This window comes from Cynocephalus volans, chromosome 12 (genome assembly GCF_027409185.1).
Source record: "Cynocephalus volans isolate mCynVol1 chromosome 12, mCynVol1.pri, whole genome shotgun sequence".
NCBI classification, from domain to species: domain Eukaryota; kingdom Metazoa; phylum Chordata; class Mammalia; order Dermoptera; family Cynocephalidae; genus Cynocephalus; species Cynocephalus volans.
This window is the reverse complement of record NC_084471.1, coordinates 7,627,321-7,654,491: the sequence shown is the minus strand read 5'-3', so window position 1 is coordinate 7,654,491 and position 27,171 is coordinate 7,627,321. Positions and strand designations below refer to the sequence as shown.

At 48.2% G+C, this 27,171-nt stretch overlaps 1 protein-coding gene across 1 annotated transcript in view; it reads right to left on the bottom strand.

Annotated features, from left to right (window-relative positions):
• The window catches only part of SCUBE1 (signal peptide, CUB domain and EGF like domain containing 1), a 135,870-nt gene that overhangs the window by 9,856 nt on the left and 98,843 nt on the right, over positions 1-27,171 (bottom strand). Inside the window, exons 10-17 of the mRNA XM_063115609.1 lie at positions 25,842-25,958; positions 24,115-24,237; positions 8,474-8,593; positions 8,020-8,124; positions 6,869-6,985; positions 6,309-6,446; positions 4,911-5,114; positions 1,441-1,602 (exon numbers count right to left, since the gene is read on the bottom strand). Coding sequence (XP_062971679.1) covers positions 1,441-1,602; positions 4,911-5,114; positions 6,309-6,446; positions 6,869-6,985; positions 8,020-8,124; positions 8,474-8,593; positions 24,115-24,237; positions 25,842-25,958 — 1,086 coding nt within the window. The remainder of the gene's footprint in view (positions 1-1,440; positions 1,603-4,910; positions 5,115-6,308; positions 6,447-6,868; positions 6,986-8,019; positions 8,125-8,473; positions 8,594-24,114; positions 24,238-25,841; positions 25,959-27,171) is intronic.

Sequence of the window (27,171 nt, the reverse complement as noted above, 5' to 3'; positions counted from 1 at the left end):
CCTGCTCTTGGCCCTTGCCTGCCCCTGGAAAAGGCACCAAGGCAACCAAGGCCCAGGGTGGGGTGGAGTGGGTAGAATGCAGCAGCCTGGGGAGTGGGAGGCTGGGTCCTCAGCCCGGACGCTGCCGGCAGTTCATTGTGTGGCCCTGGCCAAGCCTGGCTTTCCTTTTCCCACCAGCAAGGAGGGCTGGGGGCTAAAGAGAAAGTGGCCTTGCTGCTAAGGTGGGAAGTGGGGACCCCATGTGTGGAGGGGGAAGATTATTTATTTCAGAGGGGCTCTCCCCAGGGGACAGGCCCCACCGGTGTCTTTACAGGAGGAACTGGCCTGTTAAGCTCCAGGCTGACACTGTCTTGTCTGTCAGCAGGGTGGGGCCAGAGCAGAAGGGGGAGGGCCTGGGGAGGGTCTCTGAGGTACCCAAGGGTGCCTCTGGGACAAAGGAAAGAGACACAGGACAGCCAATTTCAGCTCGACGTAAAGAACAGAGCACTCCAGAGAAAGTCAGAATGAAGACGGCAGCTCCAGCAACAGGTGAGGGGCGGTTTAGTGTCCTGTCCTCAACTTCTAACCAAGTGATGAATCTCCCACCAGTGCTCACCCTGTCCTCTCACAGTCACCATTCCCCTGGGGTGGAGATCACACTCCTGGGTGGGGCAGTGGGCCAGAGAGCAGCTAGCGGCCTGCAGACTCAGGACTGGGCTCTGAACTCCTCTGTCCCCAGGAGAAGGCTGGAGGTCTCCATGCCCCTAAGGATGCTGCTTCCCCACCCTCACAGGCACACTTCTAGGGTGCTCAGCCTTTCTCCATGCATTCTCTTGGGTAAGCCCCACAATGGCCTAGGAAGGGAGGCTGATGCAAGACTACTAGCCCATTTCATAGATGGGGTTAAGTGGGGGTAGTAAATGGAAAAGGTTTTTAAGTTGAAAAAGAGCTTTCCAAATCATCTATAGGGCAAATTGTAAAGTTCTTTGTGTAGAGTAAAGTTTTTGCTCAAGCATATGATACGTTTGTAAAGCATTTCGATGACGATGGAGTGTTCCATAAAATGTAAAATGTTTGGTCAACCATAAAGCACTTACGTACCTCCGTTATAAACCATAAGTTGACCTGTAAATGATAAAGCGTTTACACATTATAAAGTCCTTTGACACTGCATGAAGCAACTTTAAAGGTATGCTGAGTACAGTAAAATGCTCAGTTGCTACAGTGTAACCTGAGACATGTGGCCATTTTGGGATCTGTAATGCGCTTTGTAAGTGGTGACTGCACAGAAATTGTGAAAGGCTTTGGATATGGTAAAGAGCTTTCCAAAATGCCATGTTCTATGGCCACATGAGGCATTTGGGCATTTGCTTTGGGAGCCTCAGTGGAAACAACAGGAGCCCATGCCCTGCACATCGCCCCACCCCCACTCCCCACCGCTGGCACCCCGCCCGCACTTGCCTCCACATTCGGATACGTTGCGGGCACCAGCCAGACCAAGCCCGTCGCTGCTGGGGCATGGTGTGCAACTGAGCTGGCCTTCCATGTCCTGGTAGGTCCCTGGCATGCATGGCACACACTGGCCAAGCTCGCCGCTGAAGTAGGTGCCAGGCCCACAGGCCACTGCAGAGGCAAAGTGCAAAGACTGCTGGAGGTGGAGGTGGGGAGTGGTAGCTGGTGGTAGACCCCTATGTGCTCAAGCCCAGGCTTTCTCCTCCCAGATGTGGCACAGCCCTTGTTCCCTGGGGCTCGAAGGGCCCAGAGGGGCCCCAGACCCATCCCAGAAGAGCCTGGGGCAGGACACAGGTAGCAGCAATCCATGAGGACCTTAGAGGTCTAAGCCTGGTCTCGTGCCTCCTGTGGCTGCTCCTTCTCAGAGTTCTCTGCAGACCCCTCTCTCTGCCCTCTTGTAAATGCCTGTGGCTCAGCTCCACCGCGATCTTTGTTCACTCTCTGCTCTACATCCTGTCATCCAGCCTGGACTTCTTGGCCCATTTACCAAACTGCCTCCTAGATGTCTCCACCTGAATATCCCACAGCCATTTCATTCAAAACCAAGTTCCCTTCCCTCCCCTTTCCTTCCCGGTATGGAGGAGTTGGCACCTGTGGATATGGGGCAGTGCAGAGGAACTGGCGGCTACAAAGAGACAGGGACAAGAGAGCCTGGCAGCTGGGGATAGGAAGACGTAAGGGGAAATAGTGCAGAGGTGGTGGCTGAAGAGAGAGCAAATAAGTAAACTGATGAGCAAATAAGGATATTAAGGAGAAAGGGGGCCACATTTCTCACTGCTGGAGGAGATATTTACAGCCATGGAGAGGGAAGAGCTCAGAAAGAACCTTGAGGTGCTGAATTGGAGGTAATGGTGTGAACTCATGGTTTCATGACACACACACCCTCCCACAGAAATGGTATAGATGCACGCGTGTATGTACAGTATACACATACCTATACTGTCTAGTTCTGTACAATGAGAGAGCCTAGAAGCAACGATACTCCAGTAGCAATGAGTGCCCAAGATTTTGGTTTCAATATATTATCCTCCTCTCAAAGGAACCAGAAGTCCTTGCAGATTTGGCTGATTCCAGGGCTCAGGCAGGAAAGTACAAGTTGAGTCTCAAACATCTTGTAGTGCCAGAAAGTAAAGGGTCAATGAGTAATGGGTCAGGACAGAAGGACACTGGAACCAGCTTGAGGGAGTGCCCACTGGCTAAATTGGGGACAATCTGAGCACTGAACTAAATAATGTTAGGAATGGATTACATCCCAAGGAGTAAAAGGAATCTTTGAGTCCACAGTGATATAGATATGTACACGCATGCACGCACGCACGCACGCACACACGCACACACACACACACGCACACACAGATAGACTGATACACAGCTACATAGATATACGCATTCATGGGGAATAAGGGAAATCTCTTTCTTATAGGAAAATACTACCTAATGTAGAAGAAATGAAAGAAATAGGAACTATCCACTGGCAACCATCATAGACATGGTAGATTTGGCAGTAGTTGTCAATGAACGCTATGGCTGGTGGGTGGAAGTTTGAGGAGGAACAGATACTGGTATATAAACTCAGAATATGTCCCAAGAAAATACTAATCAAAGGAAAAATGGTGCTTGAAGGTTGAGTACCCAGTGGTGGGCTGGGTCGATACCCTGTGCCTGCTGATGGGGGCGCTGGAGTGCAGGCCCCGAGCCTGGTCATGAGGACACACCAGAGGCAGCTGCTGAGCATCTGCCTAGAGAACGTGAGGTCCTGCCGAGGGCAGGAGAGGAGGGAGAGGTGAGGAAGTGCTCCGGACAGAAGGAGTCCGAAGAGACGCAACCACCACGTATCCCATGTGTTCCGGATAGGAGCTGGGACCAGGAAGACAAAAGGGACATTGCTGGAAAAATTGTTGAAATCTAATGGGTGTGTGGATTGGACGGTAATGTAGACTCCACACGCACTCACACACATGCACACGCATGCTTGTCCACATGCACACACGAGAGACAGCATCATGTGGCAAATGCTGTAAGATGTTCACAACTGGGGAATATGGATGGAGAAAATACGGAAGCTTTTTTGTTCAGCCCGATAATGTTTCCGAGTTTGAAATGATTTCAAAATAAGTTATTAAAAATAAAAGAGTGATGTTGCCAAGCCCCTCCCTGTCCCCCTTGTAGTGCAGCTCTACCTGCAGTACAGGTAGTGCCACTGTCTGAGCCAAACTCTCAGCTTCCCCTGCTCCTAAATACGACCACTTCCCTAAGTACTACCTCTTCTCCAGTGGCTTCCCAGTGCACGTCCCTGGCCAGCCTGTTCTCTGAGCTGCACCCCAGATTCACAGCTCCCACTGCACGGTCAACACCTTCATGAGGGTAACTCATGAGCATCTCTTACTTAACGTGTGTGGTTTCAACTCTCCATCTCGCCCAGCCTGCTCTTCCTCAAGTTGCCCCAGATCAGCAAATGATACTGTCTCTGCCCAAGTGGCCAGACCCTTGGAGTTGTCCTGGAAGCCCTTCTCTCTCTCACCGCCCTTTCCAGTGTCCTCTGAAAGTGTCTAATTCTTTCCACCTCTCCTGCTTCCACCTGGTTTTAGGCCCTACCATGCCATGAACGGCCTCCGCCTCCACGGTCTGCCCTCCCTCCAGTCAGCCTGCCGACAGCAGAGAGCAGATGTTTCTACCTTGCTTAGAGCATTCCAGGGGCTCCACATTGAACACACGCAGCGTCCGTGGCCGGCAAGGCCCGTCACCTCGGCCTCATCTTGCCTGCACGTGTATTCACTCACTCACTGTCTGTCTTCCCCACAGGAACATACACTCCATTGCAACTAGGACTCTGGGGCTGCCTCTAAATCCATTCCCTCTCCAGAGGCCATTCCCTGGGGCTGCGGTGAAGTCACCAGCCACTTCACCTGGGCCTGGCTTGCTGTCCTGCCTCCTTGCAGCACCGCACTGCCCTCCGGGGCAGCCCTCGGCCTCACAGCATCACTGCTCTGCTATCCCTACTCTGACTCAGCCTCCCCAACTCTTTGTCAGCCCTGAGGTCTCACCTCGCCTGCCTCCTCCTCCTTTGAGAAGCCTTCTCGAACCACAGCTTGGACTGGGGAGGTGCCTGTTCTGGTCCCTGTGGCCCCTTACAACCCTCCACTGTGGCCTTGCTGTCCTGTCCTCTCTCTGTCCCCCCAGCCCTTCAGGACTAGGCTGAGGATCGCAGGCCCAGGGCCCAGCACCGGGGGGTGCTCTTTAAATAACAGCGATGGCAACAAGTGCTGTGGTTCTTCCCCCGGGAGGCCTTCATGTCTGTCTCCTCCCCACGTGTCCGTCTCCCCTGTATGCCCACTGCCGTTCACCTGGGCTGCACGTGCAAGGAACGACAGAGAAAGTTTGCTGAGTCAACATCTGAGTGGCCAGGGGCAGGGACTCACCACATTTGCCATCCTGTAGCACCTGGCCTGTGCCACACGCCCCCTGCCCCTCCAGGGCCTTGGCAGGCCGCTGGGCCACCTCATACTCAGTGCCTAAGACCTGGACATAGAACTGCTGTCGATTGATGGCCTTTCGTAGGGTCTTGATGGCGGCCTGCAAGCTCTGCTCTGCTCGCTTCTGTAAGCAGTCCACTTCGCAGGTGTCTGCAGGGGAGGGAGACGCAACGAGAATAACTCACAATGCTGCTAGCTACTGCTGTCCTTGCTGAGGGCTCCACTGTGCCAGGCCCTGCACTGGGCTGGACCTCTGCTTAGATCACCTCAGTGTGTCCTCACGACAGCCCTGGGGCAAGCTGCTGCTGTCAGGCCACCTGACAGATGAGGTGACTGAGGCTCCAAGAGGCGTGACCTGCCCAAGGCCACACAGCAGATCTGAGTACAAATCAGGCCTCTGCCACTCAAGCACCCTTGAGGACTGCTACTGTCCCTGGGACAGTTTCTAGCTCTCCAGCCTTGAGTCCAAGGCCCCTCGAGGTCAGACCTCTGCCTGCCTTGCTAGCTTCAACCTCCAGCACTCCGACACTCACTGTGAACTCTACTTTCTAGCCACCCTTCTCTACTCACTACTTCCTGGACACATCCTGCTCTCTCTGACTCCTGTGTCTTTGCCTATTCTATTCCCTCTGCCTGGATGCCATTTCTTGACATCTCTTCTACTTGCTTAACTTTGATTTCAAGTTCAGATTCTAATGGTGCCTCTTCTGGGAAGGCCTACTGAGACCCTCCCTTGTGGAGAGACCCCAGCTCTATGCTCTGTTCTCATGCCCCACCACCTAGAGTCTCACCTGGCACTGGGTAGTTTGTGTGCACGTCTGCCTCCCTGTGGCTGAGAGTGTTGCCTGGGCAGGGCCATGGGCTGGTTTGTTCTTTCCATGGTGCCCAAGCCCAGGGCCAGGCTCACACTGCATGCACTGGCTGACAGATCTCAGCTCCTCAGTCACAACTCAACACTCATGTACAGCCAAGAGGAAAGCATTGGCATGAAACATAACTAGCATTACATGCCCCTTCTGGAACCTGGGAAGGACAGTCCTTGGCTCAGCCATTCTGGGGAGGCTGCACACATTCGCCCTTCAGTGTCCTAGCAAGGATGTAGTGGGGGAAAAGGCCATGTGGCCGTCTCTGTGGTCCCCTGAGCCCTTTTCTTCTCATTGCCCCTGGGCCGCTGTTCCATCCTGGGCTATAGGTGCTGACCCTTGTCAGTTCCCTCTGCTTGCCTGGCTGGCCTCTGCCTCTAGGAGTTGTGGTTCTGGGGGACCCTGCTTCATGCCCAGCAGCCCCCCACCAGCCCCTCAGTCTTCTGTCCTCCTTCAGGTCTGCAGCAGCCCCCTCACCCACCTGAGGCCTCTTCCATCTTCATCTCAACCTCAAACTCTGCTGTGATGTGGGATACCTCCTTGGATGGGGACTTGCGGCCACGGCGCCTCTTCTTGGAGGAGTCGCACTTGAGGGTCACGAAAGTCAGGTGGGAGTTGTCTGCATAAAGAAGAGACCTCTGTGGCAGAGGTGGCATGGGCAGGAGCAGGGTGCTACCTAGCCTTACACACCCATTGGCAAGGGTCCCTCCGTGCCTAACAGTCCATGGTGCAGATGGGGAACTGAGTCTGGAGCAGGCTAGGACTAGTGTGGGGTTTCATGATGGGTTGGTGGCTGAGCCAGGTCTCCCACTCAGCTCTTCTAAGTCCATCACACCACCGTACTAGCCTTCTTCCCAAGAGACAGTGTCTGCAGTGCCCCAGGCATGTCTCCTGGGACTAAGAAACCATGGTGGTAAGTATGCAGAGAGGATCTCACCCTTGGGAACCCAGCCCCGCTGGACTGTGGCCCTCTAGCTCCCAGGCATGGGGACTCTGCCACCTCCCCCTTGGTATGGGTTGGTAACAACATGGCCCACTCACCCAGCAGTGGCTGCCTCAGGGTCTCCTTTGCTCGTTCCCGGCTGTGGGGCCGGAGGTGGCATTTGGCATCTCTGATCTTGAAGCGAGCCTTCTGCTTGATGGGGGGTGTGGGGGCATCTGGGGAAAGCCAAAATCCCCCCAGGTGGTGGCCTCTCCTGTGGGCAAGGAGGTGGCAGGGGACGGGGGCTGCCGGGTGACAAATCTACCTGGAGCTGAGGGGGAGACTTGGTTGGGGCCAGTCTGCCCCGACAGCCCTCCTGGGGTGGGGGGACTCAACTGTCCCATTGCTCTCCCTGCAAAGCCTGTAAAAAGTGAATGCGTGGATGGTGGGGTCAAGCTCAAGCCCAGGGACCATCTAGTCAGGGGTCTTCTGTGGAGGAGGAAAGAAGTGCCTCCCACCTCCTTGCCCATCATCAAAGCCAGCAGATGTGCTTTGTGCTTTTAGGAAAGAGGGCAGAACAGAAGAGAGAGGGGAGCAAAGAAGGGAAGGGAGTTTGAAGTGTTACTGATGTCCACAACAGTTGATTCCTCAAAGACCAAATCATGGCCCCTTGGATTAAAGAATCCTACAATCACAGATGCTCAGAATCACATCAGGTAGGCACTGAGTGTGCCTCTCTTACTGACTTCAGCATCCTGAATAAGAAAAGCTGCTGCAGACACAACTCCCTTCTCCTAAGCTGGCAGGAGGGTGGGCTGTGCTGTGCTGACTGGGCCCTGGCAGGTCAGTCCCAAAGGGCTGGGAGTGTGCTGTGCCTTGGTAATGCTTGGGCATGGTCTTCAAGGTAGCTCTGACTCTGGGAGCTTTCAGAACCTAGTTGCCATAGCAGATGCCTCTCACTCCACTGAGACAGTCTGAGATCTGTGGACTCACAGCATTTTACAGTCACCGAACCACTCTGGTGCCATGACCTCAGAGCCAAAAGAGCTCTCTCATGGTCCACTGCCCCTGGGCTGGGACTCAGCCTGCAGCCTGCTGGCTTCTAGGTCATGGCCCTGGCTTATCTCTAGTATCCTGGGCCATACTGGGCAGGGTCCAGACCAGAAAGCTCTTCCCTGGGTTGTGCCCCTTCCTTCCCCTGCAAGCATGGTGCTGGACGCAAAGCCAAGGGGTTCCCCAGATGTACAGCATGGACAGGCCAAGGGGCTACCTGAGCAGCTGGGCCCAGTGCCAGAGCTGGTGCTGTTGCGTTTCTGTAGCATCTTGCCTTGGAGACCTGGAACACCGCAGCTCAGGATGTAGCTGTTTTCCAAGTCTGCAGAGAGGCCAGTGGGTGAGATGGGCCTGGGTGCACCTCCCTGCCAGATTCTTGGGGCTTACAAGGGGTTGCTGAACAAGATGAAGGTCAGGACTGACCTTTACATCAGTTTGTTTCTGCTACATGACCAAGGTAAGTGGTCAGGCAGGAATGAGCCCACCACATTTACTGAAAAGGACACTGAGGCCCACAGAAGGCCAGACAGCTGCCCAGGATCACTCAATGATCAGGGCCCCCCATTCCTAGGTTGAACTCTTTCCTGGAGAACAGCAGGGAGCAGGAGATGGACCCCAGGGGAGAAGGCCCTGTGCAACACCATCCCAACCCAGGGACAGCCTGGGATTACCTGGCACAAAGAGTGTGTAGGCTGGGCAGGAAAGGAAGCAGCTTTCCACGCCGCTCCCCTTGCTGCAGGACAGCTGGGCCTGGGGTGAGGCCTTGGACCGAGAAAGGCACTTGCCTGTTTCTGAGGAGAAGGAAGACACAAGAAAGGACCTGAGAGGGGCCAGGGTGGAGGCTTCCTGGAGCCAGCAGGCCCCCGAGCATGGACTAACAAGGACTCCCCCCACATCTCCCTCTCATGGCTAGACAATCTTGGTGGGAAGGGCTCAGAGATGGCAGGGTCCAGACTCATTTGCTGTGTGGGGACGCTGGGCCCAGATAGCTGGCTTATTCCTTCTACCCCTCAGACATCAGTCCCAGCTATCTGTGAAAAGGTTCATGTCCCATCCCCAGACCAGGAGCTCCCCAAGGGCAGGGCTGAGTTCTCTGGAGAGGAAGTCCAAGCCTGTCTGGGGGAAGGAAAAGTTATGAATAAACTCAGTCTTCTTGGTGGTGATCTGACCCCTAAGCATGGGAGGGTCACTAGGAACCATCTCTCTGGGGTAGCCCCTGACACATCCATTAGGTGTCTGAAGATGTCCAAGCCTGAGCTCTTCAGAATTTCTCATGTGTTTATCTTTAGAGGGTTAAAAAATTCCCCTGACTCCTAGAAAAGACTGACCATTCTATAGGTAAATATAGAACTGGTTTTACAGATGTCTAACTGGCAATGACAACTGGCTTAGGTGACATATCTCTGGAAGTCAGCTCATCAGTCACAGCCTCACCCTGAGTCAGTCAGCAATTGGACCACTCCAGTGACCAGCCCTCCAGGCTCAGTCGTGCCACTTCCCTTCTGTAACCAACACAAGCCACACTTTAAGACTCTCACCAACCTAATCCTGACACAACCTAAAATAAACTGTTCCCAAAATCCCTATGAAAAACCAGCAGTTTGCTTTGCTCAATGAGCCTCCTGATGAACACTTCTTTACTTAAATAAGCAATAAACTCGGCTTTTTGGCTTAAGATACTGAGTGGTGATCCTATCCTTTGGTTCCAATTATGAAGGTTTCTCCAAGACTGTTTTAGAAAACCCTTGCTTGTAATGTTCTGTGAGAGCTTTGGACCCACAGATGTCCTTCACTAAGCCCCTTGTGCCCACATTTAATCTGTCCCTCAGACGGTTTCCAGGATAGTGCAGCTCAACAAAGATCTGAACTCTTACTTGTTTTGTTGAGCTCTCATGCTAATTAATACAGTTATTACATAGGTTTTTGGTTGGGTAATCAGACCTTTTGGTTTGCAGGTGCACCATTAACCTGCATATTCTTCTGCTGTGTGTTTTGCCTTTGCTCTTGTTTGACTATTATGTAAAGTTTTATCCCATGGGTTGTATTTTGCTCTGACTTGTCTTGTGTCTGCTAGATATATAAGGGTGTGCTCCCTGGGGAGCAGATAGAGACACAGGCCCTGCATTCTTCCAGCCCAACCCAAGGTGGCCCCAAGCACCAATGGTCAGAGGTCATTAAACTGTGGACCAATTTGTGCAGACGACTAGGCAGACCTTGCCTTGGGTCCCTTGTAAAATCTTGGCGAGGCACTCCTGTTCTGCCAACATGGGAAAGTGGTCACTCTGTTTTCTCTGTATCCTGAGGGACAATTGTCAGGTGACTGAACACATGGTCCTTTCTAGCCTGTTTGGTTGGGGGAAACTGGGACGCTAGGCTAAGCACACACTTTTGACTGACTGTAGTGATTATCACGGTTTGTTATATCAAAGCTGCAATTGTCCTGACAGAACTCCTGCATCCTTATTAATTTATACTAAGATCCTAACTCCTGTGCTTGTGTTGGTAAATGGCAAACTGCCCCCTCCCTGCCCGCCACAAAACCCAAACCACCATCACCACCACCAACAACTTAGAATAATAGTGATCATTATGGGAACTTCTGACACGTCAAAACTAGAAAATTACATATTTAAGAGTTGCTCTGAAAAGTTAGGAGACAAAGTACCGATCATTCAATAGTCAGCTTCTGTCATTGGTAAACCTCAGTTTCCTCCCACCCAGATTTTCTGAAACCCACCTTCTTGCAGTTCTCTCTCTACTCACTACCCTCATCCCATCCTTCTGCTCCTGCCCTTGACCTCTTACACAAGCAACTCCTTCCTCAGGGTTTATCTCAGGAAAGAAAAATCACATTGTACAATATTCCATTGAAACTGCTAAACCAGAAAACAGATCTATAATGTTGAATTTAAAGTCTGATCTAGGGCCAAGTTGGGTGCTAAATTAAATTTTCCTAAACTTTAGGAGATAGACAAACATTTGCTTCAGAATTCAGGATTTTGTTGGATAGTTATTGCCTTGGGTGATCCGACCTGTACTACTGAGTTCACTTAATTGTTGGAATCTTGGATGGGGAAAGAAAGATCAAAGGCAGCAGATGGTAAAGGTCAGGAGAAGATTTAAATACCTAGCTGTGCATAATTAAAAAAACCAGCCTTAAGATAACAAGAAAAATATGAACTATAGTACACAAGGCATTCAGAAGCTTTTCCCTTAAGAAAAAATTGGATAAAGACTCAAAATTGTGAACAAAATAAATATGATTCAATAGGACACTTTAAACATAGACTTTAAACTTTCAAACAATACATTTGAGTAGACCCAAAAGCCAAAATACAGGGAGCATTGTCTTTTCTTTTTATAAATGGGCTCACATGTGAAATAGGGGACTTAGTCAGAAAAATAAATCAGGATGGGAAAATCTTCAACATGTGGCTGAACACTTTCAAGGAGTATTAGAAAGTAAATAATCTAGGAAAAAACCTCATGGCCCTCCAGATGAAAACATCTGGCACTCAAATAAATACCAAATCAAAAGTCCTCTTTTGCAAAGAATCGAGAGTCTATAGATCAGAACACCTGTAGATAAAGCAAGCAAGAAGGTTGCTGGAAGAACTGATGTTCATACTGGTTAGGAACAGAAGGACAATTATCCACAACCTCTGGAAGTAAACATTAGCCCCCAACAGTTTCCTGTATATTCTCAAAACTCCAGAAGGGAATTGTCAGTACACACAGACAACACCACAGCTTTCTTGCTCATGTGGGGGCTGCTCGGGGGGAGGAAATCCTCCCAGCCCTTCATGCTGTGGCTGGGTGTGCAGAGAATGCAGAGAGAGCCAGCAACTTTGAGGGAAGAGGCAGCATCTCCCCTCAGACAAAGAGAAGGCTGGCTTCTGTCCACTATAAAAGTGGTGAGTTTTCCCAAGCTCGGCTTGGGATGCAAACCCCCTGCCTGCACAGCAGCCACCTGGACCCCACTGAGTCACCCCCATGGGACTTGGAGGAGGGGCACAAGGGAAACCAACACACACGTTGCCCTTGCTGCTTACTGTGACGAGAGTAATAAAGTCCTCTGTTTCTGACCCAGGAGTCTCATGCCTTCTGCCAGCGTCCAGAAAACAGGAGGAGCTAACTCCCTCAGCTAGTAAGGAGCAAACTCTCAGACCCAGAGTCCACCATATAAGCCATTCATTCTACTACCACAGAACATCAAGTCTCTCAGAGTAAAGCTTAAAGTTGCCTGAAAAGCAAGAGGAAAGGCAAACTGACAGGCAGTAAATTAAAAAAGGAAAAAAAGTACGTCAATCTTAAAGTAAGAACGTCTGGTTGCGGAGGATGTCAAAGAAGACAGTAAAAGGAGAGCGTGAGAGTGTATAGGAAGTTGCGGAAGGCTTGAAGAGATAGAAACTTGATTCATTTTGGTCTCCTAAAACCATTCAAGTAGTGAGGCTTCCTAACAATCCCCAGTTCTTTCCCAAGTTCCAACCTGTAAGTGTTCCTCTGGGACCTTTATCAGAACAGAAGCACCCTTCCTTTCTCCGGGACAAAGGCTCTACCTGTGTAGTGGGGAGGGATCTATTCTGCAATTGGAACTGCCAGATAAAATACTCTTAACAGGGTTATTTTTAGAAGTCCCAGAAAATTCTTTACACAGGAGTCAAATTATAGCTGATAGTAGTCTTAACGTACCTATATTATATATGATTCAAAAACAGAATCCCTGGAGCAAAAGCTTCTACAACAGCAGAACAAGTGAAACAGAACCCAGTAAGAATGCAGACTGAGTCTTCCTAAACTGTCATATATATATATATATTTTTTTGGTATAAACATGCCAAAGTTAGGCCATGCTCTGGAAGTATAAACTCAACAACATGGCGAGCATTAACAACCCATTCATCTCCTTGGGTCAGTAGCTTGTGTTCTCCCTGCTGCAGAGCAATTGCAGCCTTGAAAGCTGAGACATCTTCAGACCTTGCAGTAGAATGACCTTTAAATCTCACGGTACCACTCGTAGTATGATCCCTATTGTGAACTGGAAATACCCAATGTTTTAATTTAATATTTAATTAATACTTTTATTTATATTTTAATTGCTTATTAAGTAACTAATTATAGTGTCTGGTTACTTTCTCCTTTTCATATTCACATTAAACAACTCTCTTACCCTTTCCTGAAGGAAAAACTCATCTTTGTATTTCTGTACTTCAGAAGTGTTCAGATCTAGAACATATCTTCTGGATACTACATAACAAATCCCGACTTGGTATTGTTTATTGATGGGACTTACTTTAAAAATGAACAGATCCTAAATTTCATAAGGATATTCAAGGGAAGGTCAAGAGTAGTCAAATCAATCTTAAACATGAAAAACAAAGTTGAAAATCAAACTAGTCAAATCCATCTTGAACATGAAATACAAATACTCACACTTCCTGATTTCAATACTTACTGTAAAGCTATGGTAAGTGACAGTGGGGAATTGGCATAAGGACACACAGATCAATAGAACAGAGAGTCAAGACATAAACCCACATTTGCAGTCATTTGATTTTGACAAAGATGCCAAGACAATTCAATGGGACAAAAGAATAGTCTTGTGAACAAATAATGCAGTGAGAACTGGATGGCCACATGCAGAAGAATGAAGCTGGATTCCTATCTGACATCATATTAAAAAGTTATCTCAAATGGATCAAAGACCTAAGTATAAGAGGTAAAACTATAAAACTCTTAGAAGAAGACATACGTGTAAATCTTTGGGACCTTGGATTAGGCAATGGTTCTCAGAAAGGACACCAAAAACACAAGCAACTGAAAAAAAAAACAGATCTCATGAAAATTAAAAGCTTTTGTGATCAAAGGACACCATCAAGAAAGTGAAAAAGCACTTACAGAATAAGAGAAAATCTTTGCAAGTCATATATCTAATAAGGGACTTCTTTCTAGAATATATAAAGAAACCTTAAAATTGAATAATAAAGACAAATAACCCAATTAAAAAAGTGCACAGGATCTGAACAGACATTACTTGAAGTAACATACACAAATGGACAATAAACACATGAAAAGATACTCAACGTCATTAGCCATCAGGGAAATACAAATCAGAACCACAAGATACCACTTCATATCAACCAGGACGGCTATAATCAAAAAATTCGATAATAACAAGTGTTGGTGAGGATGAGGGACCCTGGAGCATTGCTGGTGGCAATGTAAACTGGTGCAGCCACTTTGGAAAATGGTTTAGAAGCTCCTTAAAAGTTAGAGTTACGAGAGAAGGGAGTTTCAAGATGGCGGTGGCTGCGGCGGCTGGCGCGCGGAGTAGCTGAGGTGGAAAAGGCGGCCACTGGGCCTCAGGCAGCCGGGAAACTTGTGGACCTTCCTCTTGCCATCTCTTAAGGGAGGACCGCTGCTGCTGGCCGGTCATGGGGGGTGACCGCCACTTTGCCCCTGGCAGGAGAGGCTGCCTCATTTACAGGCAACAGCTTTGAAGTGTGGAGCAGGAAAAGAACTGTTTCTTAGCTGCAAAAGCGAGTCTCGAAACAGGGAACACGGCGCCAGGGCTGCTGTGGATGTAGCCAGGATCCCGGAGGCCGGGGCTGCGCTGAAGGCGGCCAGCTGCCCTATTCAGGATTCGAGGTTTCAGGCCGGCATTAAAGAAGATTCCTGGGAGCGCCCGAGCCACGCCCCGACTGAACCACCTGAGGCGGCAGCAGCCGCGAACACGGAAGGCGACAAACCAGAGACAGAGAGCGAGCACCCGACCTGGCACAGCACTGTGAGTGACCCCCTGGTCCAGCTCTGTTCGGGGGGTGGATGCCCACCTGGCTCCCGCCTGCACCACCAGGACACTCACCGCCCTGGTGCTGCCTCCATTTTCCCAGGTGCGGGCAGCTCCGCCCTGCTCGGCCATCACTGAGCCCTCCCACTTGCTTGGCCTGGCGCAGGGCTTTCCGGAGCCTGCAGACCGGCCTCCTCTCCCACTCCCTCCCCAGTTCTTTGGCGGGGCTGGTGGCGTGGGGCATCCCCGGCCAGTGTTGGGAAGGCAAGGAAGTACGGGCGGGCCGACTGTCACTCCACCACACCCTGGACTCCGGCCCCCGGTAAGCTTCCTGTTACTGGGAGGCAGATACCATCTCTGCGGCCACCAGTTTGGAAAAAAGCCTAACCAATTTCTGGTTGGGAATAGTGTGGTAGGAGAGTTCCCAGGTCCGCTTGAACCTGCCGGAGAGCAGGCTGCAGGCGGGCGCTAGGCTCGGTTTATACCGGGGGGATACAAAGGTGAACAAGACCCGAGATAGATCTACACAGTGCTACAAAGGCACCCAGAGCGACCGGTCGTCTGTGCCTAGCAGAAACCTGGTAGACTTCCTGGGCGAGGCAGTGCCGAGCAGGGTCTTGAAGGCCCAGCTGATAGAAGAGGGGTGCAGAAGACACGCCCCAGCCCAGCACAGTGCGCACAGAGGGGAGAGACGAGCGGCCAGGGAGGCGGAGACTCGACAGAAACCACACACCCGGTGGGGTCGCCACTGCACGATCTAACAGCCTGGGCCAGAGCACACGGAACGGGGAGAAGTCCTGCACAGGAAGTGAAAGCTCAACAGAGATCACACACCCTGTGGTACGTGATCCACCAGCCCAGCAGAGTCCAAGCTGACCAGAAAGGTGGCTCCCCGGAGAAGCCCAAGACCCGAGGCAACCACACACACAAGGCACTAGAGGCCAACTGAGCAGTCACGGAGGGAGCCATACCAAATTGGCAACCACAGCAACATCCTAGTTAGTCATTAGTCTCAAACCGGTGGTCTGTGCAAGCCCCTGCCACAATGAATAAACACCAAAAAAAAGATACCAGAAATACAAAAAATCAAGAAAGTACACCACCGAAAGTTAATAAATCTCAAACTCTAGATCCTATAGAACAAGAAGCCCTTGAAATGACTGACAAGGAATTTCGAGTGATAATTCTAAGGAAACTGAATGAGATACAAGAAAACTCAGCTAGACATCATGATGAAATGAGGAAAAGTATACAGGATCTGAAAGAGGAAATGTACAAGGAAATCAATGTCCTGAAAAAAAATGTAGCAGAACTTGCTGAACTGAAGAAGTTATTCAGCGAAATAAAAAACACAACGGAGAGTTTAACCAGCAGGCTTGTCGAAGTTGAAGAGAGAACCTCTGAACTTGAAGATGGGCTGTTTGAAATAACACAAGCAGACAAAAAGAAAGAAAAAAGAATCAAGGACATGGAAGAAAATCTGAGAGAGATATCAGACAACCTCAAGCGCTCAAATATCCGAGTCATGGGTATTCCAGAAGGGGAGGAAAATGGAGATTCCATTGAAAACATATTCAACAAAATAGTGGCAGAAAACTTCCCAGGTATAGGAAAAATCACAGATCTTCAGATCCAGGAAGCTCAACGATCTCCAAACGTATTCAACCCAAAAAGGCCTTCTCCAAGACATGTCATAGTCAAATTGGCAAAACTCAGAGACAAAGAGAGAATCTTAAAAGCTGCAAGAGAGAAGCCTCAAATCACCTATAAGGGAGCCCCAATCAGATTAACATCAGACTTTTCATCACAAACCCTAAAAGCTAGAAAGGAATGGGATGATATTTTCAAAATACTAAAAGACAAAGATTGCCAGCCAAGAATACTCTACCCTGCAAGGCTATCCTTCTGAAATGAGGGGCAAATAGTATATTTCTCATACAAACAAAAACATCGGGAGTTCACTACCACACGACCACCCTTACAAGAAATCCTCAAGGGAGTACTGGGTTTGGTTCCTGAAAAATAACTACCACTGCCATAAAAACCCAAGAAAAATCTAAACCCGCTAGTATAATAAAAATGGCATTCATGAAGAGAAAACAAGCTAACAAAAACACTATCTACAACCTAAGGAACCACCAAACAAAGAAAGCAAACAGTAAATCAGAAAGCAAGGAACAAAAGAAACCTAAGACAACCAAACAACCAATAAAATGCTAGGAATAAATCAACACCTTTCAATAACAACTCTTAATGTAAAAGGCTTAAATTCCCCAATTAAAAGACACAGACTGGCTGACTGGATCAAAAAGCAGGACCCAACTATATGCTGCCTACAAGAGACCCACCTCACCCATAAAGATTCACACAGACTAAGAGTGAAAGGATGGAAAAAGATTTACCATGCAAACAGAAAAGAAAAATGAGCTGGAGTAGCTATTCTTATATCTGACAAAATAGACTTTAAACTAAAAACCATAAAAAGAGACAATGAGGGACACTACTTAATGATAAAAGGTCTGATCCATCAAGAAGACATAACAATCATAAATATGTACGCACCCAATGTTGGAGCAGCCAGATTTATAAAACAAACTCTATTAGACCTAAAGAAGGAAATAGACACTAATACCATAATAGCAGGGGACCTGAACACCCCACTGTCAATATTAGACAGATCATCTAGGCAAAGAATCAGTAGAGAAACACAAGATCTAAACAAGACTCTAGACCAAATGGAATTGGCAGATATCTACAGAACATTCCACCCAACAACCTCAGAATATTCATTCTTCTCATCAGCACATGGATCATTCTCCAGGATAGATCACATATTAGGTCACAAATCAAGTCTCAATAAATTCAAAAAAATTGGAATTATCCCATGTATCTTCTCAGACCACAATGGATTAAAACTAGAAATTAATAACAAACGAAACTCTGGAAACTATACAAACACATGGAAATTAAACAGCCTTCTACTTAATGACATATGGGTCCAAGAAGAAATCAAGCAGGAAATCAAAAAATTTATTGAAACTAATGAAAACGATGATACATCATACCAAAACCTGTGGGATACTGCAAAAGCAGTATTGAGGGGAAAATTTATTGCATTAAATGCTCACTTCAGAAGAATGGAAAGATGGCAAGTGAACAACCTAACACTTCACCTTAAAGAACTAGAAAAACAAGAACAATCCAAACCTAAAGTTAGCAGACGGAAAGAAATCATTAAGATCAGAGCAGAACTGAATGAAATTGAAAACCAAAAAACAATTCAAAAGATCAACGAATCAAAACGTTGGTTTTTTGAAAAGATAAATAAAATTGACAAACCACTAGCATGGCTAACAAAAAAAAGAAGAGAGAAGACTCAAATAACAAAAATTAGAAATGAAAAAGGTGATATTACAACTGATTCATCTGAAATACAAGGAATCATTCGAGACTACTATAAACAACTATACGCCAACAAATTTGAAAATCTGGAGGAAATGGATAAATTTCTGGACACACACAAGCTCCCAAAACTGAACCGTGAAGACGTAGAAAATTTGAACAGACCAATAACAATAAAGGAGATTGAAGCTGTTATCAGAAGGCTCCCAACAAAGAAAAGCCCAGGACCAGATGGATTCACAGCAGAATTTTACCAAACATTCAAAGAGGAATTGACACCGATTCTTTACAAACTATTCCAAAAGATTGAAATGGATGCAAATCTCCCAAACTCATTCTATGAAGCAAACATCATCCTGATACCAAAACCAGGTAAAGATATAACCAAAAAAGAAAACTACAGGCCGATATCCTTGATGAATATAGATGCAAAAATCTTCACTAAAATACTAGCAAACAGAATACAGCAACACATACGAAAAATTATTCATCACGATCAAGTGGGATTCATCCCAGGGATGCAAGGTTGGTTCAACATACGCAAATCAATAAATGTGATACACCATATTAATAAACTCAAACACAAGGACCATATGATCATCTCTATAGATGCTGAAAAAGCATTTGATAAAGTTCAGCACTCATTCATGACAAAGACCCTCTATAAGTTAGGTATAGAGGGAAAGTATCTCAACATAATTAAAGCCATATATGCCAAACCCACTGCCAATATCATCCTGAATGGGGAAAAGCTGAAAGCTTTTCCTTTAAGAACAGGAACTAGACAAGGATGCCCACTCTCACCACTCCTATTCAACATAGTGTTGGCAGTACTAGCCAGAGCAATCAGAGAAGAGAAGGCAATAAAGGGCGTCCAGATTGGAAAAGATGAAGTCAAACTGTCCCTGTTTGCAGATGACATGATCCTATATATCGAACAGCCTAATACCTCTACAAAAAAACTGCTGGAATTGATAAATGATTTCAGCACAGTAGCAGGATACAAAATCAACACACAAAAATCAGTAGCATTTCTTTTCTCCAATAGTGAACATGCAGAAGGAGAAATCAAGAAAGCCTGCCCATTTACAATAGCCACCAAAAAAATAAAATACTTAGGAATTGAGTTAACCAAGGAGGTGAAAAATCTCTATAATGAGAACTACAAACCACTGCTGAGAGAAATTAGAGAGGATACAAGAAGATGGAAAGATATTCCATGCTCTTGGATTGGAAGAATCAACATAGTGAAAATGTCCATACTACCCAAAGTGATATACAAATTCAATGCAATCCCCATCAAAATTCCAAAGACATTTTTCTCAGAAATGGAAAAAACTATTCAGACATTTATATGGAACAATAAAAGACCACACATAGCCAAAGCAATGCTCAGCAAAAAAAATAAAGCTGGAGGCATAACACTACCTGACTTTAAGCTATACTACAAAGCTATAATAACCAAAACAGTATGGTACTGGCGTAAAAACAGACACACTGACCAATGGAATAGAATAGAGAATCCAGAAATCAACCCACACACTTACTGCCATCTGATCTTTGACAAAGGCACCAAGCCTATTCACTGGGGAAGGGACTGCCTCTTCAGCAAACGGTGCTGGGATAAGTGGATATCCATATGCAGGAGAATGAAACTAGATCCATACCTCTCACCATATACGAAAATCAACTTAAAATGGATTAAGGATTTAAATATACACCCTGAGACAATAAAACTTCTTAAAGAAAACATAGGAGAAACACTTCAGGAAATAGGACTGGGCACAGACTTCATGAATACGACCCCAAAAGCACGGGCAACCAAAGGAAAAATAAACAAATGGGATTATATCAAACTAAAAAGCTTCTGCACAGCAAAAGAAACAATTAAAAGAGTTAAAAGACAACCAACAGAGTGGGAGAAAATATTTGCAAAATATACATCTGACAAAGGATTAATATCCAGAATATATAAGGAACTCAAACAACTTTACAAGAAGAAAACAAGCAACCCAATTAAAAAATGGGCAAAAGAGCTAAGTAGGCATTTCTCTAAGGAAGATATACAAATGGCCAACAGACATATGAAAAAATGCTCAACATCACTCAGCATCCGGGAAATGCAAATCAAAACCACTTGAGATACCATCTAACCCCAGTTAGGATGGCTAAAATCCAAAAGACGCTGAATGATAAATGCTGGCGAGGCTGCGGAGAAAAAGGAACTCTCATACATTGTTGGTGGGACTGCAAAATGGTGCAGCCTCTATGGAAAATGGTATGGAGGTTCCTCAAACAATTGCAGATAGATCTACCATACGACCCAGCTATCCCACTGTTGGGAATATACCCAGAGGAATGGAAATCATCAAGTCGAAGGTATACCTGTTCCCCAGTGTTTATCGCAGCACTCTTTACAATAGACAAGAGTTGGAACCAGCCCAAATGCCCATCATCAGATGAGTGGATACGAAAAATGTGGTACATCTACACAATGGAATACTACTCAGCTATAAAAACGAATGAAATACTGCCATTTGCAACAACATGGATGGACCTTGAGAGAATTATATTAAGTGAAACAAGTCAGGCACAGAAAGAGAAATACCACATGTTCTCACTTATTGGTGGGAGCTAAAAATTAATATATAAATTCATACACACACACACACACACACACACACACACACACACACACAAAAAAAAAAACCGGAGGGGGGAAAGAAGATATAACAACCACAATTATTTGAAGTTGATACGACAAGCAAACAGATAGGACATTGTTGGGGGGGAGGGGGGGAGGGAGAAGGGAGGGAGGTCTTGGTGATGGGGAGCAATAATCAGCTACAATGTATATCGACAAAATAAAATTAAAAAAATATATATATAAAAAAATAAAAAAATAAAAAAATAAAAATAAAAGTTAGAGTTACCATATGACCCGGCAATTCCAACCCTAGATATATACCTAAGAGAACTGAAAACATATATACACACAGAAAACTGTACACATCACAGCAACATTATTCATAATAGCCAAAAAGTGGAACAACCCAAATGACCATCAACTGATGAAAGGATAAACAAAATGTGGTACATACATACAATGTAACATAATTTGGTAATAAAAAGGAATGAGATACTGATATGTACTACAACGCGGGTGAACCTTGAAAACATGCTAAATGAAATAACCTACTCAAAAAGATCATATACTGTATAATTCCACTTCTATGAAAAGTTCAGGATAGGCAAATCCATACAGACAGAAGTAGATGAGTGGCTGCCAGGGGTTGCAGGGCTTGAGGGAAAATAGGGAGTGACTGCTATGAACACGGAGTTTCTTTCTGGAGGAATAAAAATGCTCTAAAATTTATTGTGGTCGCACAACTCTATGAAAATACTAAAAAACCACTGAAGCGTAAAATTCTATGGCATGTGAATTATATATCAATAAATCTGTTAATAAACACAAAAAACAAAATGAAGAGGGACAAGACCAGGAAGGAGATGCAAGAATTATCCAGGCTGGGCTCCAGCCCTAAGGGACCCAAACTGGCTCTAGCAGCCCAACGTGTGGCCCTCTCCAGGATGTGTAAATTGCTAAAAATAAAAGCATAAATATTTACAGAGAGCTGACGAGCTTTTGGAGTAACGTGCAACTTTGGAATGCTACGAAAACAAAGAGGTTCATTGCCCATAACTAAAACCCAGAGGCGGATAGAGTTTGGTGGTGCTGTCCCCCCACAAACTCATGTGGAAATCTCACCCCCAATGTGGCGGTGCTGGGAGCTGTTTGAGTCACAAGGAGATTCCTCACGAATGGCTTAATGCTCTCCCTGGGGCGCAGGGCAGTGAGTGAGCTCTCGCTCTATTTTATCCCGTGAGAGCTGGTGTTTAAAAGACCCTGGCATCTCCCCCCTCTCTCTTGCTTCCTGTCGCCGTGTGATCTGCTTGTACCCGCTGCTGCCTGCTGTTTTCCTCCATGAGTAGAAGCAGCCTGAGGCCCACACCAGCCGAGGCTGTCCAGAACCGTGAGTCAAATAAACCTCTTCTCTTTATAAGTTGCCCAGTTTCAGGTGTTCTGTTATAGCAGCACCAAGTGGACTAACACAGAAGCCCACCACGGAAGAGCTGGAAGGCAGAGGAAATGGTTTCACAGCTCATCCTGCTAAACAGTGCTTTGCCTCAAGTCCTTAGGCGAGGCCCTCGCAAAGTCCAGAGAGACGGATCCACGGAGAGGTTCAAGGATTCCGCCCCCCACACTATATGTGGCTTCCTATTCCGAAAAGGAGAAAGGGGAACGATCAAGTTCTAAGAACCACGAGGATGCTTTCTGGAGAGGCCAGGCTGGCCACGCGACACCAGCAGACCACCTCACATGGACTTCTGCTAACATCTTCCCTAGGACAACTCATTCCCAAAGGGACAAGTTGACTATGTTATTAGGCAATGTTGGTGACAAACTTTCCAGGGTAGCAGAGGGAATGACCAGCTCATGACTGCTCTGTAACCAACACAGTCTTGGGTAAACTGTAAAGATACTCTGGAACCAAACCCAAAGGTGCCCTTTGAGCATCCCCTCATGACTTTATGGGCTATAAATACATCCTAGTAATATTAGCACGTTCATTTTCTGGATAAATTGAAGCAGTCCCTTACTGAAAAAATATAACAGCTCTTACAGGAGCTACAATATTAGATACTCTGTTCCTTATTTGAGATGTTCCAACCTTATTTATTTAGTAATATATGGACACCTTATTGGGAGAGTTATTTATAAATTACTCAAAAAATTCACTGTCTTTATTATCCCTCCTCTTTTGGAAAAATAGAAATGAATTTTTCAGAAGTATGAAGTTATCATTTAGAGGCCTTAACCTGAGGTTCTTCAGAGAAGTCCCAAATGCGGATGGGTCACAGAAATCTCTTGTTACCCAACGCAAGCCTGTAAAATACATATTACGTCTGGTGGTTTGAAGGGCTGTGGAAGTAAAAGAAGGCCAGAGAGCAAAGGGGTCTAGAGGGGTGTAGAGGTGGGTGGCGCTGTTGCTCTGGGTGGGGAGCTCAGGCCTCACTGACCGGACGCCCACAGCAAGGGAGGAGTGGAGGATGCTGGGGGGGACCCCTTAGGCCAAGAGAAGGGCAGGGCCTGGGCTCAGGGTAGGGTAGAGGTGCTGCCAGGTCGGGGAGGCTGGCATGGAGCAAATGAGGGTGAGGGTATAAGGAGATCAGGCCAGCTGGGGGTCGACTTTTGGCCATTCTAAGAACTGTGGCTTTGATTCTGAGTGCAACGAGGAGTCACTGGAGGACTCTGAACAGAGAGGGATGTTCTGGCTTAGATTTACAAGGCTCACTCTGGCTGCCCTAGGGACATAGAGCATGGCAGGGCAAGGACTGGAGAGTGGGTTCCAGAGGGTAGGCTCATATTCCCAGCACCCAGAAGAGGACTAGGCATGTAGGAGGTAGTGGTGGTATCTGGGGAACCAATGAATGTGGGGGGTCATCCAGAACTCAGCCTAGAGTATCCATGGTGCCCGGAGCTCATGGACAGAGGGTGCATGAAACTTGTGCTTTCTAGCAGGACCCCTCACCCCCAACTGTGGGGCTGGTGTCAGGGGTACCCCTCTGTGTAGGTGCTCCCCAGTCCAGGCCCTGATGCTGCTGCACCCTGTGTGACCCCCAAACCCCTCAGCTCCCTAGGCAGGACAAGGGGGATTGGATGAGGTGAGGTCTCCATATCTGCTCCATCTAAACTTCCAGCCCCTGCCCCGCAAGATACCAGTGGGGTCCCTGTGCCTCTTGGCTTTGGCTACACAATGACCTCTCAGATCTTACCTCTGTGGCCCTCCCACCCTCGCAGGTCCCTGTTTCTGTGCCTCTGGCTGACACTAAGCTTGCTCTGCCACCCATGTCCCCCACCTCTTCTGCAAGCCCTCATCCCCATTAGCCATATTCCAGCAACAGAGAGCCCCTGCCTAGAAACCCAAGGCGCATAGGAAGAGGGTGGCCTGGCCTTGCTCCCCTTCACTTGGGAAAAGTCACTGCCCCTCTCATCCCAACTCCAGGTGCAAGGGGAGGAGCCCAGGCAGGGTGGTCCCACCAGCCGCCCCCACTCACCCACACAGTCCTTCCTGTTCCAGTGGAGCCGCCTCCCTGGTGGGCAGACACACTCATAGCTGCCTTTGGTGTTGACGCAGCTCTGGTCACAGCTCGCGTTGTTCATGCTGCACTCATCCACATCTGCAAGCACAGGTGGGAGTAAGGGCAGGAGGGGAGGCTGGACAGGCTAGCCCAGGCCACACCTATGGGGCTGGCAGGGCAAGAGGGCTGAGAATCTCCTGACCCCACCCCCAGCCTGATACCATCATGCAACACAGACATGTAGCTGTACATGACACACACACACGGGTGCATAAGGCTCCTCACAGACACCAATACACATCCTTCCCTGGGGAACCTCAGCAGTTTTCTGAACTCGGGCAGCTGCACCTAGACTGGGAGGAGGGCAGAGGTGGTGGTATACAATTAGAGTTCCAATCCAGCCAGGTCTTGTGGCACAGGGGACAAGCACTGGCCCGAGGGTCATGAGGCCTGATCTCACTGTGGGACTGTGGACAAGTCCCCTTCCCAGCCTCACTTTCCTCTCTTGTACAATAGGCGCCAGGTTGAAAGAAGTCACCTCTAAGGCCCTTCCTCCTCTGACCAAACGCACCCACTGGAGGTGGGAAGAAAGGGCTGGACCCTCATACTCTGTTAGCCCTGAGGATGCCTGAATGCCAGGCGGCAGCAGGCCCAGGGAAGTGGTGCCCAGATTTTTGAGTGTCCCTCCAGAAGAATCTGCAGCCCACCTCCAGAAGCCACTCCCAGCACCAGCTGTACCCTGATCACTTCATTGCCTGACCCCATTTGACCTTCAAGCTGCCCTGCAGAGTACATGTGGCTATCCCAAAGTCACAGAAAAGCAAAAGACACCAGGTCCATCCTTGGCTCCCCCAACTTCACTGGCCACACCTATGCAACACCAAGTCCCACCAGTTCAGCCCCGGCTCCTAAGTACATCTAGAACCTTCCCCTCCTCTCCACCCCTGCCCACCTTGCCCCAGCTCCAGTAGCTCGGCTCCCATGTCAGGAGCTGTCTCCCCACTGTTACTCTGGATGGCACTCTCCTTTCCACACAGCAGCCAGAGCGTCTCGTTACATGAACTTGACCACATTATACCTCTATTTAAACCCTCCAATTGTGTCTCATTGCACTGAGAATAAAACCCCAAGTCCCCTCTGGGCTCACGAAGCCCTGAATTGCACGGCCGTGCTGCTTCCCTGTCTGCATCTCCCATCACGCTCCCCTCTCTTGTGGGCTCCAGCCACACCACTGTCTCTTGGTCCCTCTGTGCTGCCTCTGCCTTGGTGCCTTTGCACAGGCTGATCCCTCTAGAATGCCTCCCCCCATCTTGACCCAAACTTTCCTCTTTTAGGATCCCCCCATTGTCTTGATATTCTGCCCTTCTCTGTTGTGACCCTCTCTCACTGGAACAAACTGGGATTTCCTGTGTATTGGCCATGCCCCTTCTGGACTAGGGTAAATGTGATTTCTATGCCTATGCCCACAGCCTTTCCAAGGCCTGGCACCTAGTGGATACTTGCTGCCCCCCTCCCCTTTTGTCTCCCCCCCCCACCTTGCCCTTGGCTAAGCCCCTCTGCCCAGCCATCCCCAGCCTTGCTGATGTCCTTCCTAGGCCCACCAGGGTCAAGGTCAGTGTTGGGGTGTGGGGTGCAGTGTAGGGGGCCATGTGGCCAGGTGCGTGCCTCGGGGGGAAGGTGGCCCTGGCGGGCGGGCTGCAGACCTCCGCAGTGGGTTGTCCCGTAGAGTGTGTAGCCATGGTGACACAGGCACTGGAAGCTGCCCAGGGAATTGATGCAGATGTGGTCACAGGTCCGCTCGAAGGAGCACTCATCAATGTCTGCGTGGCCAAAGGGAGACAAAGTTTGGGGAGTAGTTTCAGGGTGTGATGGGTGGGCATGACCTGTCACTCTCAGTCACTCAAAGCACATCTGTACATGGACAGTCCCTGGGCCCTGAGGCTCAGTACAGAACTGACTCACAGTGCATGTTAGACTTCTTGTTGCTGCTTGACTTTCTATTTTATCTCCATTAACCTTCGGTTCCTAGGTCAGAAACCAACTCACATCTTTTCTGGAGGTGAGCAGGGTAGAAATATCTTGAATAGAAGGGATTGTTCAGGAAACTGACTGGGGCTTGCTCGAGGGCCCTGAAGAAGCTGCTGAACTGGGACATGCATCCGGGCCTCTTGGAGGCTGACCAAAGTGTGTTTTCCCACCACCCCAAGATGTTTCTCAAGAAAACAAGGAAAAGAACACAAACAGAAAGAGGGGAAGAGGGGAATGCTATTCATAAGGGTTGAAAAGAGAGCTCTAATAGTACATGAAATTTGATTATAAGCCTCCTGGCAGTCAAGGTAAAGAGGGAGAGAGGGAGGTCACGGAGTGCTTGTTACTGGAAAGGAGGAAATGAACCACATGCTCAGAGGAGACAAGTCTGTCCCAGCCACAAATTATGAGGACAATGGCTCCCACAGGACAGCTGATGGGGCCCCTGAGAGCAAAGCAGACAATGACCTGGCCCTCCATGGACACAGCAGTTAAGAGTTCACTCTCTCACTGTGTTAGTTCACATGACTTCACACACACTCATCATACATGTACGTTTACAAAACACCAACACAAGGAAAGAATCGTACTGCACATGCTCAGAGGAGGATGTGATGCCTCCTGGGGGCATCTGGGAAGACCTCCTGGTGCTTGGGGCACCTGGGCTAGACCTTGAAGGACAGGACGGGGCCGGCTTGGAAGGAGGGAATGAGAGCGGAGGAAGGGTGCTCTAGGCAAAGGCACAGGGTGCCCAGGGGATCGTGTTGTGTGGAGCTCCAGGGGGACCAGGGAGGTGTCTGGGTCCCCACCTCCAGGTCCCTGAGTGCCAAGAAAAGGGAGTTTGGACCCCTCCTGATGGACCTGAGGAACCCAGAGCCCCAGGGTCTCAGAGAGATAAACCTGCAAAAGGGTGGAGAAGGAACAGGTGGGGGTGGGGGGTGGGGGGCAGGTGAGGACAGAACCTTGTCCCAGAGCCCAGAAACAGGCATGCCATCTCACCTCTCC